At 42.6% G+C, this 13,914-nt stretch overlaps 1 protein-coding gene across 2 annotated transcripts in view; it reads right to left on the bottom strand.

Annotated features, from left to right (window-relative positions):
* The window catches only part of plce1 (phospholipase C, epsilon 1), a 76,699-nt gene that overhangs the window by 5,925 nt on the left and 56,860 nt on the right, over nt 1-13,914 (bottom strand). The window contains exons 25-42 of one of the 2 annotated variants that reach the window (XM_041962328.1): nt 13,766-13,902; nt 13,425-13,663; nt 13,119-13,180; nt 12,766-12,931; nt 12,579-12,686; nt 12,046-12,162; nt 11,192-11,350; nt 10,687-10,822; nt 10,392-10,433; nt 7,800-7,918; nt 7,264-7,381; nt 5,597-5,734; nt 4,742-5,032; nt 3,220-3,383; nt 1,650-1,911; nt 1,204-1,322; nt 337-465; nt 56-253 (exon numbers count right to left, since the gene is read on the bottom strand). In XM_041962328.1, coding sequence (XP_041818262.1) covers nt 56-253; nt 337-465; nt 1,204-1,322; nt 1,650-1,911; nt 3,220-3,383; nt 4,742-5,032; nt 5,597-5,734; nt 7,264-7,381; nt 7,800-7,918; nt 10,392-10,433; nt 10,687-10,822; nt 11,192-11,350; nt 12,046-12,162; nt 12,579-12,686; nt 12,766-12,931; nt 13,119-13,180; nt 13,425-13,663; nt 13,766-13,902 — 2,704 coding nt within the window. The remainder of the gene's footprint in view (nt 1-55; nt 254-336; nt 466-1,203; nt 1,323-1,649; nt 1,912-3,219; nt 3,384-4,741; nt 5,033-5,596; nt 5,735-7,263; nt 7,382-7,799; nt 7,919-10,391; nt 10,434-10,686; nt 10,823-11,191; nt 11,351-12,045; nt 12,163-12,578; nt 12,687-12,765; nt 12,932-13,118; nt 13,181-13,424; nt 13,664-13,765; nt 13,903-13,914) is intronic. The other variant, XM_041962329.1, reaches the window with a different exon arrangement.

Below are 13,914 nucleotides of genomic sequence, written 5' to 3'. Positions count from 1 at the left end.
TGGTTACACCAATAAGCTTTAGTTTAGATGGAGGTGTTCTGTGCTCTGTGCGTACCTCCTCTCTTGTTTTGAGGCAGATCCTCCCCACGTATCCCTCCTCAGTGTTCCAGCTGGAGACCAGCCTGACCACCTCCTCCTCAGGCGCTAGAGGACGATGCTGAGCACAGCGCTTCACCTCACTGCGCTCCTTCAGCAGGGGAACCTTCTCCTCGCAGAGGAAGTGCTCCGATGGGTTCCCTGCAGATGCTACAACCTGCGAGGGAAGCGATACCTTTACATGACAATCGAAAAATCTCTGAGAGACGGAAAAAAAATCTTCATTTCTTAAGAACTAACCATGTCCAGCAGTTGTTTGGTGGTCGTCTGCTCCGTGACGCAGAACACAGTGAAGGGCTCAGGACCGGGGGCTCCATACACCGTCACCCTGTGCTGCTGCGACACACGTTTCTCCTCTGAACTGAACAGCTGTGACGAGAGCAGGAGAGCGATGACATTTCTGCTTCATCACACACTCATTTCTCAGTGGAAGAGGTGTTCAAATCCTTTACTGAAGTAAAAGTATCAATACCACATTGTAAAAATACTGATACTAATATAATCAGCAAAATTTACTTAAAGTAATCAAAAGTAGAAGTACTTATTCTGCAGTAAAGTGGCCCCTGTCAGTGTTTTAATTGTATATATCATGTTTTTGGATTAATATTACTACATGTTACATCATATTGTATGAGATCGTCATATGTTTGCAGCATCGCTGTCCTGTGAGAACCACAAATCTCTAACAAGTCAACTTTTAATGAGCTCAGCTTTATGACGGTGCATTTTCCAGCTAATCCAAGATGGGTTTTAAATTGTTTATTTATCCTTAGAAGAAGCAGGGGAATTTTCTCAACCCTTAAAGGAACACTTGATCCGGTCAGAAAAAATCATATTCAAAATCAACACGCTTGGAGATGCGTGGTTTTCACTGGGCAGCAGGGGCACGATTCATTGTAGTCTGAAAAGTATCGTGGAGTAAAAATCACAACATTTGCCTCTAAGTGTAAAGTTGCATTAAATTAAAATGAAAGAGTGAAGTACAAGTACCTTAAATATGTGTTTAAATACAGTACTTGAATAGAAGTATTAGAAAAGCAAGTTTTTGAAGTAGTCAGTAGCAGTATCAACCCCAGCAGCCCCTGAGCTTCAGATGACCAGTCATACCAGTGATGAGAGAGTAGCGCCCCCTGTGGGACCGTCCTCCGTTCTGCGGCTGCAGATGAACAAGCTCGACACTTCGAGAGGCTCGTTGTGTTGTGTCCTCAGCTGAACGTGTCGGTAACCTGAAACACACACAAGAAACTGTATTTGGACGACACATAAACAGATAAAGTTTCTGCACTGACACATGAGAAGACGCAGGCCCCTGCTGGTGTGCAGAGTGGCTCAAGCTGATAAAACAAACCTCAATCACGTTCGTTTTCTATCAACATCAAGACATTTTCACAGACATGTTCTGGTAGTTTTCTGAATTGAATCAAACTGAGCACATGTATATATTCTTATATTCACTGCAGAGGTTTTAATGGATTTAAACAGGCTTTTTTTTTTTTTTTTTTTTGCATATTTGTAGGTGTTCTTGCAGACTCTGTTGTGTGTGAGACTCGTACCTGGCTTGAGGGCCTTCAGAGGCAGAGTCCTCTGAGCAGTCGTCTGGGAACTGTTGTTCTCCACGACGGCGAAGCGCAGGAAGCACATCTCCTCAAAGTGCACGGTGAACTGAAAGTGCTCGCTCCACATGGGGTTGAGGGTGTTGCGGTGGATGGGTTTGGTGCGGAAGTGGCAGCTGTCGACGGGCATGCCCAGGACGTCCACCTCGATGCAGGGGCTGCCGGCGCTGTTGCCGGGACAGACGTTCTGACCGGAGACAATCTGAGAGGAGACAGAAGACGCGATTAATGAGTAACAGTCATTACGCCATGTAGGAACACTTGCAGTTAAGATTCTTTGCTGCCACTAAATCAAGATTATTGTCAATTGATTTGATGAAGAGGGCCGGAGAAGCCAAACAGCAGTCAGTGAAGTCACTCTGACCTGCCAGCAAAGACTATTTCAACTTCTTTCAGTCTCTCTTTCTCTCTCTCTCTCACACACACACACACACACACACACACACACACACACACACACACACACAGGTTTTATGAGCTTGAGATCATCCCTCTGTTTATACTGCTGCTTTTAACAGATCAGACATCATGTTGCCTCTGAGAGCATGAGAGCAGATAATCTGCACCTCGCAGATGAACAAGAATGTCGGTGGATAAACAAATGACTGTTCACCACAGTCAAAAGCAGCAACTTCATCAACATTATTAACATGATTAACATGATTTTAATTGTGTTCCAAACATTAATTCAAGCTGTTATTCACTCGGGTTGTTACAGACCTTCATGACACACCAAAAAACAAAAATAACCACTTCATGCTACCAAGTTGTACACTATCACTTATTAAGCTAACACACTATCTGACGATTTGCTGCAATAACGTTCAAGCTTTCATTGTTCATTTCCACACACAGCGTACAACTAGTGACACGAGATGAACAGCACAGGCAGAACAATAAATACAGTCAGAGAGGGAGAGTGCGGGGGGTGCAGACAAAGCGTGGACGTATTGCAATGCCGAGCTTTTATGAGGTCCTGTTCTCATTCACAGTAATGCGGAATTAACTGGGTGGTCTTCATGGCTGTCAAATAATGAAAGCGCATTCAGAACACTTCACCATAAAACTGTCCAAACACGCCTTAATAGACCTAATATGAGTACTTGAGGAGTGTGTGTTTGAGCATGCAGTTAGCAGGTATGCTCATGAAACCTTGAGACTTTGGAAACTACACGACACAAGTCAGGGTGCGAATTAACATCAAATATTCAGGACACAGTTTAAAACGATCATTTACAATTTAGTTTTTGTCAAAAGCGAGAAGATTTCTTTCAAGGCAGCATCTAACAAACAAAAATATTTACAAATCAATCTTTGCAAAGGTTGGTAGTTATGATATTTACATAGAAAAATGAATATGCAGCACTCCTGAAATTGAGACTGAAGTATTTTTTGGAATTTATATGAGTAGGCAGGACATTAAAGAAGTGAGGATGAAGGTGAAGAGGCCAGACTGTTAAGGAGGAAGCAGTCTTCCTTCCATTCTGCTCCACGTGTCATCTTAACTCACAGTGAGGGAATAGACAGCGGGGCTCATTTTCTCCACGTCCCTCTCCATCGGACAGAACTGCTGATAGAGCGGACAGCTACGGTCCCACAGCACCGCCGGCTTCAGGACGTAGCCGCAGCCACCGTTAGCCTCGAACAAGGCTGTGTTCAACTGCATGGGAAGGTCTGGCAGAGGAAACACATGCGCGAAACACAGAGTTAAATTATTAACAAGGATCATTTTTTGGAGCACCAAAACAGCTAAAGCTAAAAACCTCAGCTCCACCTTGAGGGCGCTGGCAAAAGAGAAAATAACTTAATCTATCAGATGTCAGACAGCGAACACAGACAACAGAGAATTTGTGGAAATGGAGCGATAGAAACAAATGACAGACAAGCAAAAAAAACAATGACACAAAGTAAGGAAGAAAGAAAAATAAATGGGATCAGCAATCCCTTTAAAAGAGCATGATAGATCAATTTGTAAGTTTTCAAAGGTAAAGCACAAACTCATTTTAACGTATAGTCTCATCAAACGTTCTCCGTGGAAAATGGGCTCCATTGACTCACTTAGCCTTAAAGCCTTTCTGTCAATTTCAAGGCTTTGCAAAGAAACAGACATTATCAGGCAGGGGAGACCCTGCAGTTGTTTTCTGTTGCATTACAAAGGAGAAGGATGATAGAACAGAACAGAATATAGTCCTCAGTCGTCTCTTCTTAAACCGAAGCCCTGAGAGGCAAGTGACAAAAACATTCTCATGATCCATTTTCTCTTCTGTGTTTGTGACTTAAGAACAGGTGAAAAGGGTTTTTCCAGGTGGTGTTTGTTGTTGCGATACTTGTTTTGTCCACACGAGGCTAAAGTGCACCACTACGCCAGGTTCTAAGTACGTATGTTGTGTGTTAGCAAGTTATATGACATTACTGACATGTCTTCCTCTTGGCTACAAATGTATTTTAATCAGTGCTAATCTGCCATTAGCCATTAGTCCACCAGCTCGCGAATAAAAACATGCTGTCTGGCTAGTCAAGTCACCTGAATAGCAGGACACTTGCTGTGCTGAATAGAATTATTATTTAAGAGTCTCGAAGAAAGACAGGATAGTAATGTTACATACTCACATACATGTGTTACTTGCTAGCACACAATATATGTATTCTGTGTTTAGAGTGCATGGAGAAAATAAAACTCACCTGGAAGAAAACATGATTTTTCAGAACATAGAGCAGTGGTGCCTCTTGTGGCTGAAATGAGTATTACAACAACCAACACTGAAACTTTCTGAAACTTTTTTTTCACCTGTTACACAAATAAAAAATAAATAAATGAATGAATAAATAAGGAACTTAGAAAGATTATCCTTTTTCACTTGTTCTTGAGTAATAACAAAAAAAAGAATTTAGATCAGACCAGATTTTCTTTTTCTCACTTGCCTCTTTGAGTGTAAAATAAAGAACATACTGTAGTTGCTGTAATGTTTACTTGTGAAATGCCAAATTCATAGAGAGTGATATTCCTGTGCATCTCAGCACGGTGTCCTCACCATCAGTCTGGTAGTTGAGTGCCACCAGCTGAATGCCGTGCAGCCAGAAGAGCAGCGGGTTGGGGTTTGTCGAGTCGATCCTGGTGGCTGCTGGGTAAGTCCTGAGCAGCTGGCACACCGTGTGCTGGATCAGCTTCTGAGAGTACCGCCGGCACAGGCGCTTGGCGGCGTTCTCGTTGACGGAGGAGATGTGGTAGCACTTGGGCGTGCGGATGATGGCGCTGAGCGAGGTCGGGGGGTTGAGGACGGGAGACGTCTGCTGCTCCTCCCAGCTTAGCCGCTCGGCGCCACCTAGTGGGAGGAGAGAGAGAGACATTTAAAGACCCTGGAAACCTGTTTACACTGAAATGTTTATTTAAGGAAAAGGAACATGGACACAACATCACAATTGTGTCTGCAGCACTGAAATCATTTGTAGGCTTGCATTCTTTGGTTCACATACAGCCGGCAACAAATACTCTTAATACTTTAACTTCTTCTGGTGTGATGTTTTACAACAAATTATCCTGATGGATCACTTCAAACCTATTATAGCATTTTTGTTTAGCCTGCTTTGGACTGTGTCAAGCGTTTAGCTGCTTGTCCAATCAAATTCTCCAGTTGCACCCATTTTAATCTACACCTCTGATTGTACTTAGCTGGATTACAATGTTTAAGTGGGAGTCCTGTATTGGTTTTCCTTTGCTGTTTACACACATATTCAAATATGCGTCCACCCACTCTTCCTCAATCACATTTACAGTTTTAGAAATATCTCTGAAACACACATTAAAAATGGAACAAAAACATTTATAAATATATCTTCCTTTTCACACACACTCATATTAAAAAATAGCATCCCTTGGCCCTGCATACCTTTCCCAGGGGTGCGGTTCTGGGCTGTGACCTCCCCTGTTGTGCTGCAGCGAGCGGGAGCTGTGCCAAATATGGACTTCCTGCTCTTTCCCCGGTCCTTCCCTCTGCCAGAGCCAGCTGGAGACAGCGTGGACAGGCCTGGGTTCCCACACATAACGAGACACAGACAGAGGAAAGTGGTCGATAATGCAACACAGACAGACTGGGGACACCACACTCATGGCGGCTGTATTTGTCTCAATTTGTCTCTCAAAATCTAGAAATCACTTTCTCTAAATGCTGTCACTTTCTCTCATAATGAGGAAGTTGGTCTTCTCCCTCCCAGGCATCACTCCCACTGCATTTTAATGAGGTTTAGAGCTAATAGCAATGATTTGAAGTTGTGTTTTATTTGCAGAACAGTTGCAGAAAAGTATGTTTTTGCCTTTAAAAACAAACCTATTATTATTCTGTAAATACATCCATAAGAATTTGCGTGAAACGTGTGATGACATGGAAAATGCTGCATAGAAGCAGATAGATACTTCTAATTCTTTTTGCTCTTGCTTGTTTGTTAATGGTTCTAAAATTGATTATATTACAGTCATTAAATCAATGATTTATTCATGCAAAATGCTACATGTAACACATTTAAAAGCTGTTAATCTTTAGCTATTTCGTATTTGATGTCAAATCGTATCTCCTCTCCAAAAAATATTTGAGAAAAGAAATGTGCTGTGCATTTTCTGAATAGTGAGGGATTTAAAATGCAGACGAGCATTTAGAAGTAATACATCCATCTGCAGCCGCTAGACAGCAGACAGCAGAAACCAGTCTGCTGTCTGTCTGAATTGGGCTACATGCCCCGTCGTCTCTTTCTCAGATCTCAGGTCCCTGGAAACAGTAAACAAATAAAATACCAAGTGGAAACACAGGAAGGTTTATAAGGGCAAATGTCACGCAAAGAAAAGAGGACACAAGCAGAGAGGAGAACACTTGAGGGAGGAAAGAGAAGATAAGAGGTTGATATTTAAGGGACAAAAAGAAATAGAGATAGAGATAAATGGTATTAAGGAATGAAGACACAGTGGAATAAACAGGAGAGCGTTTATAAGGGTAGAGAAAGAAAAGTCAAACATCCTGAACTGCTGAACACGTGCATTTAAATTTCAACCTCAATCCTCATTTTAAGCATTTTATGATTTGACACATGTGACAAAGGCCCTGGGTCAAATTTTAACCTGGCATACTGACTGTGCTCCAGGACATCCCAAAAACATTCCCTCAGTGTACAGTACATTACAATTCTGCTGTTGTTGTGCTGCTCTGGGACTGACAACACAATAAAGTAACCCTATCTTTCCCATGGGGGAGCAAAAGATTCCTCATCTGGGTGGGTGTCCTGTGTGGGAGAGATATTAAATGTCTTGCCATGAAAAAAATTCCAAGAAACATGGGGAAAGGTTTGACCTCTTAAATATAACATGGGAGTGGATTAGAGAGGGACAAGGCAGAAAAAAGGGAGACAATGATAAGGGGTAAAAGAGGAGAGGGTGGAAGAACGGTTTTGACAGAGAGTAAATCACTTTGCGCTGGGGGAAGAATCCGCGTGGGAGAGAAGGGAAAGAAACGTAGGTGAAAATGAAAAGTAAAGAAAGGGAAAGAGCTGAGTGTGAAATATTCTCTACCAGGAAATTTCACGGCCTGGCAGTAGATGATGAGGTCGGACAGCTCCTGGGCAATCTGTCGACTCTCCTTCTTGTTCTGAGGAAGGTAAAACTCCTCGCCCAGCTCCATGTCAAACACCTACATGTGCAGGTAGACACAGGACAAGGAAAACATGGATTCACCTGAAGAGACAGTGATGTACTTTTGGAGCAGGGACTTCATACAGTGGATACACAGGCAGAGGTAGCTCATATTTAACCTCCATGTCAGGTTGCTTTCCAAAATCATTAGCAAACTCAGTCTTCTTTTTTAACTCTTTTCTGTTGACTTCAACATATCTCTAAGTCTTTGATGCAATCTGCCAGCAAAAACATCAGGCAAATAAACCCAAAATAAACTACTTATACGCAGAGGCTTGAATCCAAACAGCCCAAATACCCATTGGTACCTACAAGCTATGAAATTGATTTCTTCTTTTTAGGAATATTTTAAATTAAGTGTTTAAGTGCAAGCACGACTGCAGCAGTTGGGTCAGTGTAACAAAGCAGTTGCCTACCTTTCCTTTGCTCTGCGTAGTGCTATCAGACTTCTTCATCCTCTTCGGTATTTCATCAACAGGTTGCTCTTCTTTGTCTGCTGAGCTCTTCCCCTCTGGCTTGTCATCCAGGATGTTATCTATGTCAAAAATACAGTGAATTATAGAAGCTCCCTGCGGTTGGGAATGGGTCTGACAGAGCACACATCCTCAGGAAATGTTCTGTAGGTGAATCGAGTGTCAGAAGCAATGATTTTGAGCCATATAGAAAATGCAGCAAATATGTTTGAGTGTGACAGGTTGAGATATCTGCAAATCAAGCAAGCACGCCCCCAATTATATCTCTTTTTAAGGCTTAATTTCTCCTTAAGGACATATTTCTTAATGAATTGTATTCCTCTCCACCATGCTACTATACCATATGTGCAGTAGCATAGCAGACTACGTCTGACCCAGGAGGCAAGAACTGGCCTCACAAAGGTCCAACCGGGATTTGAAATTTATTTGTTAAATAAAACTTGTGCTATGCAGTTGGTGTGACGGTTGCTCTTGATGTACTGCATGTTAAATCCCCTGTAAGACATACATCAGAAGGAGTATATTTAGCTAACTGCTTGTAAAAACAAATGCTGACTTTGTATTTCCAGAGAGGAGTTTGGTTTTTTCCTCGTCAATTCAATAAAATCAGAGCATCAAGTGGAGACTAGAATTAACTGCAGCTACTTCAGCAATGTTTGACTAGTTGTGCCTTTCAGAGGCCTGCAGGTGGGTACAATTACAGAGTAATTATAAAGGGAAAAAGCAGTTATCTCTATCCCTAACTGCTTGCAGATCCCATGAGCAAGCCAAACACCCACAAAGGCCCCTCCTCACTGACTTTCAAAGCAATGTCCATCAACTGTAAACAGGGGCAACAGTAGGGAGTTCTTCCCTTTGCTCCCAGTCCTCCTACACGTTCATCGCAGCCAAAGAAATATCAGCTTGAAAATGCAGAAGCTTTTTATCACAGGAAACTTGTTTAATTCCTGACGTGTGGAATCTTGTCATCTGAAAAGGGTTTGGCAGTTGCCAGAGAGGCGACTTGAACCAGACTGTGACTGGAGGGAGCTACCGTTAAACAAGAGGTGGTGGCACTGTGGCAGCTGATGTTGAATAAAAGCATGTAGGGTAAAATGGAGACAGTCGAGGATGTGGCGTGGTTTAAAAAAGGGGAATGAGTATCAAACTGGAACCACTCTATGAGGTTTAGATTGGAGAAGTGGTTTTTGAAAGGTCTATGATCGGTAAGTTCTTCCGACAGGGACAAGCAGAGGGCAAGGATTAGGAGAGAGCAGTGCTGGGACTGGGACAGGGTAGTTTCCCCTGGTCTGTTGTTTAGTGTGGGGGCAGCGCAGGGCCTGAGAAACCAGATGGCTTTGTTTTGTTTCCCTGATGAGCCTGCCCAGCCACTGGCGAGGTCACAGACAAATACAGTAGGAGGGGGAGGAGACAGGGAGGTGATACGTTTGTGGGAGAAAGTCATGCAGTGTTTAATTGTAAAAACACTGAATTTTGATGTCATTACATATCTCACAAGGACAGTCAACTTTGAGGTAGACAGTACGGTCCCAAGTTGTCCTGAAAGTGGTTCACCAGTGTGGCAGACATACTGCAGCTTGCGTCTTAAAGCAGGACATCTAAAACATATTGTATCAAACAAGCAGGCACACGAACACAACACAAGCTTACATCACTGTTTTCAGGTGACTCTAATCACACTGTTCATAGTGACAGAACCTGATTTACGATGAAAGTCATTCTGGATGATGAGCGCGTATTAACAAAGACACTTTCATTGAAACACGGCACAAGAAAAACTGCTGCAGCAAGCTGGGAGTTAAGGATGCTTCTTGTATTATTGCAATTATATGATAGTCATAAAACAATCATAGCAAACACTCCATGTCATTAACCACCCACTGTTAGCAATTTAGTAGTGATAGATATGCTTTGATTGCACCCCATTGAGATTCTAAAACCATTATGAGTTAGAGTGATTACAAAGTAGAGTCATAATGTCTGCGCTGTCGTAAAAATTTCTGAAGAACACACATGGTTGGCCTTATTTTATTAGCTACAGTGGAGAGTGAGGGAGGATGCCAAGCCCTCTGCGTTAGCACATTAATTAAATCTCAAAATGTCAAACGACAAAACTTCCAGCATCATTTTTACCATCAAATAAATTGGATGGAGTTATTTCAAGTTGCGCAGCTGCTGCTTACTTTGCACAATAGATAGCTACAGTGCTGCGGAGCATAACCTGACGTCCACGAGCAGCAGAAAGCTAGCAGCTGTCACAGTATGCAGGCACATACAGGAATCAGTCTACAGCCATGACGCAGATCACTAATGTGCAAGTGTTTCCTTTGTAGTTATTCTGCAGTGGTAGACAACCACAGCTAGAAAATTTGCAACAAGAACCCATAATTTTCCCCCAAAGCTCCATTGCAGGGTCACAGACACTTATAAGTGTTGATCACAATGAATCAGTGAAAGACCACCAGCTACCACCGCAAAACAAAACTTGATGGAAACACCGGTACACAGAGAGGTGCATCAGAGCCATGCATTTACCTTCCAGGCCATACGAGGCAGTAGAGGCAGTGAGGACATCAGCTAAGTGAAAAACAGGCAAGATAAAATAGGAAAGGGATGGAGTGAGAACAGTGTTAACGTAAAGAGAGACTTAAGTGTGGAGGAAAAAAAAGAGACAGAATAAAGGTGTGAACAGAAACTGATTCAAGGGTTACAACACAAGAATCTACAGATAATCTAAGTAGTATTTTAGCCTGAGAATCCATGGAGAGCGTGTTCAGTTGATTCAGTTGTTTAGTGTTAGTCTTGAACTTCTGAAGTGTTTTCTTCTTACCATCTGATAGAGACTCGTAGTCATAATCGTACTCGTCTTCTTCCTCTTCCTCCTCCTCATTGGCGTGGTTTCCAGGCGTAGAAACCCCTGATGACCCATTGCTAGCCTGGGCCTGCATGTGGGCCAATTGGTGAGCCTGTGATTAAAATATTGAAAAAAAAAAAACCATTAAGTATTACAAATATACTCTATCTCTATCTATATAATCTATTTAGATTATATATAGATTTAAATAATCTATAGCTACCCATTATAAGATCTCATCTGTAGAGATTTATAGTGTATTTATACTGGGGCATTATGTGTGCAAGGTAAACTGAGTGAAAATGGTGTGATGGCACATTAGCATCTATTATTTATGTGTGACAGCACTCTAATCAACAGTGTTAAATATTCAATATACTAATGCTGGCTGGAAGGCCACTGAAAGAATGGCTTCCATGAAATATAAATTATGTACATGTTTATGTATGTGTGGACAAGATGTCTTTCTTTCTTCTCAAACCTTCTGTTTGAGTATGTCCACCGGTGCCTGGTGAGCTTTGAGCTTCTTGTTCTTGAGGAGGATCCGCCCCCGCAGCTGCAGCGGCGACGGCAGATGAGGGTCATCGCTGAAGTCGCTTTCAAAGAGGAAGCGCGTCACAAGACGTTCCCCAAACACCGTCTAACGGATAGATATTCAAACGCGACAGGCAGACATCAATAAATCACCTCCTATAATGTGGCCAGAATGTAATGTCAAGTGAGAGGAGGAGAGAAAAACCAAAAGTGCTTTTATCAACACAAAAAAACAGTGCAAATAAACAAGCCCGTGGTGACACAAGCTCGCCAAAGGCACAGAGCTATCTGAACATGAAAGACTTCTCTCTATCAAGCCACTCAGAAGTCCGTCTCCAGGGAGGACAGGAGGCTGGGAAGTTTTGTTGGATGAAAGCAAGATGATATTCCATGATGTATCTGTCGAGCCCAGATATGTGTGGCCTTTGGTGTACAACTTAAAAAAGAAAGGACGGTTGTAGCCTGAAGATTAGGAAAGCAAGCCTCTGGCTGGAAGTCGGCCAGTTCGAATGCCCACAGCAGCTGAGAAAATCTGGGAAAGCGAATGAGTGGAGTTCCACTCTCGCTCAAAAACTGCTCTTACAAGTGCAATTGAGGAAAACATGTGCTTGTACTAGAAACTAGACAGCTTGAAGATGTATGTGCATGCAACTCCCAAGATATAAAGCATGGAATTGCTGACAAAGGTGCATGCACGCTTATATAAACTAAGTGTAAAGTTCATCTGAAACAAATAAACCATACATACGTGACTACAGGTACTGATGAGGAAAGTCTTTTCAGACACAGCTGCTGTCATACCTTGAAGATTTCAGCCATCTTGCGTTGCTGTGGGAGGGAGCAGTGGTTCTCTATGGACAGGATGACGGGCATGTCAGAATTGACAAATGCAGACCGGTTAACTGCTTCCACCACATCCTGGAGGATCATGGGAGAGATTCAGTTCTTAGAAACAGCACTCCAAGTCAAATAAAAGTCAAGTAAAACTCTATGGAAACCAATATTAATGAGCTTTACTGAAACAGCCCGTAGATACAACATTAAATAAAATGCAGGTGTTCGAGGGCTGTGTTTAGTCCAACTAAGATTACATCAAATAAACAGTATTGATACGGCCCTCAAGAGTAACCACCCAGTGAACCGAGGTCAGTTCTAAAAATTCACATTTGTTTAGTTTACTGAACCGACAGAATTTCTGCCTGGACTGCTTTTATCAAAATAAATACATCATACAGCAGAACAATGGTGTTTGGCGTTGAGTCCATGAAGTGAGGCCTGAGAGCAGAGCACATGGAGATCAGTGATTGGTTAAAGCATTCATATGTATTTCTAACCTTAAAGGGGATCTTAGTGGTGAGCGTGTGTCCGTGATAAATAACAGGCATGCCATCGTCTCCATCCCAACAGTCCAACTCGACACTCCTGCAGCCTTGCAGCAGCACCTGGTGTAAAATGACATTCAATGATCAGTTAAGGGTCCAAAAATCCTTAAAACACTGAAAAACAAATAGTCTCTCTTACCTGACTGTAAAGCTCAACAGAGGACTCTCCTTTGAGCTGGTGTCCAGTCAGATAGGTGTTATGAGAAGACTCGATGTAGTAGTAGGACAGAGGGTACTGCAGCTCCTCCGGGTTCATCTGGGACTCCTCGATACGAGAAGCAAAGTTCTCCTTATCCATCAGGAACCTGGTATGGAGAGAGGGATGGTAACAAGCAATCAATCACATGTTTATAAAAATGTTGTACTACAGAAACTTAATATGCAGGGAAATTCTTCTTCTCTATACGGGTTATCAATTCAGTGTATTTCAAGTGTGTTTCAGTACTGACATGAATATGCAATTTATTTTGAAATATTACATTTTTACTCTACCTTGCAAAGCCTTCAAATGACATCCAACCCATTTGCCTCATGCTTGATGAGGGCTCAAATTTCTGCGAGAGAAAAGCAACAAACAATTAATTACCATTATTGATCAGCAGTCCCTTTTCCTTCCTTGTGTCTCAGGTTTCTTTCATCCTCATTCTGTCCATCCATCTGGTGAATTCACAAATATTACAGGCGTTTCCTAATCATTCTCTCTATCCATTAATACAGTATATGTCCTCCATCCCCCCATCCACTTCATGCTGCTGTATAGTTTTATTAAGTGTTGTCCCTCCAGGCTCCAGAGTTTACCTGTATAATGCTGAGAATCTCATCATAGCTCATGTGCTCTCTCTGACAGTTGACTAGGAAGTCGTTGAGCTGAGGGATAGCCAATCCCAAGACGCCTAGCGATGCGTTTTCCACTCCCGTGCCGTTGGTCACAATGCTGGCTGCTGCAATGGCATCTGAGATCTGCTTCTGGTTGTCAGACATCTGCTGCCTCGTCCGGATGAACAGGCCGAGATCAGAGCCGTTACGGGTTAAAAGGTCTGGACAGGAGAGGAAGAGGTTCAGTGTGAGTGAGGGAGAAAGAGAAAGAGGTGGTGGAGACTGGTGCTTGTGCACATGTTTTTGACTGCCGAAGGTTTTACCAAGGTCCGGCTGTAGCCCCGTGTCTTTGTCGTCTATCCTGAGGTTGGTGTAGAGGGGAGCAGATTCTGGACTTGAACGACTGCAGGGGACAGCAAAGGTGTCAAACAGCTCCTTCAGGTCCTTCCTGCTTCGGATACTGTGGAGGAAA

Source organism: Chelmon rostratus, chromosome 21 (assembly GCF_017976325.1).
Source record: "Chelmon rostratus isolate fCheRos1 chromosome 21, fCheRos1.pri, whole genome shotgun sequence".
In the NCBI taxonomy this organism is placed as follows: Eukaryota; Metazoa; Chordata; class Actinopteri; order Chaetodontiformes; family Chaetodontidae; genus Chelmon; species Chelmon rostratus.
This window is presented reverse-complemented; position numbering and strand designations above follow the sequence as displayed.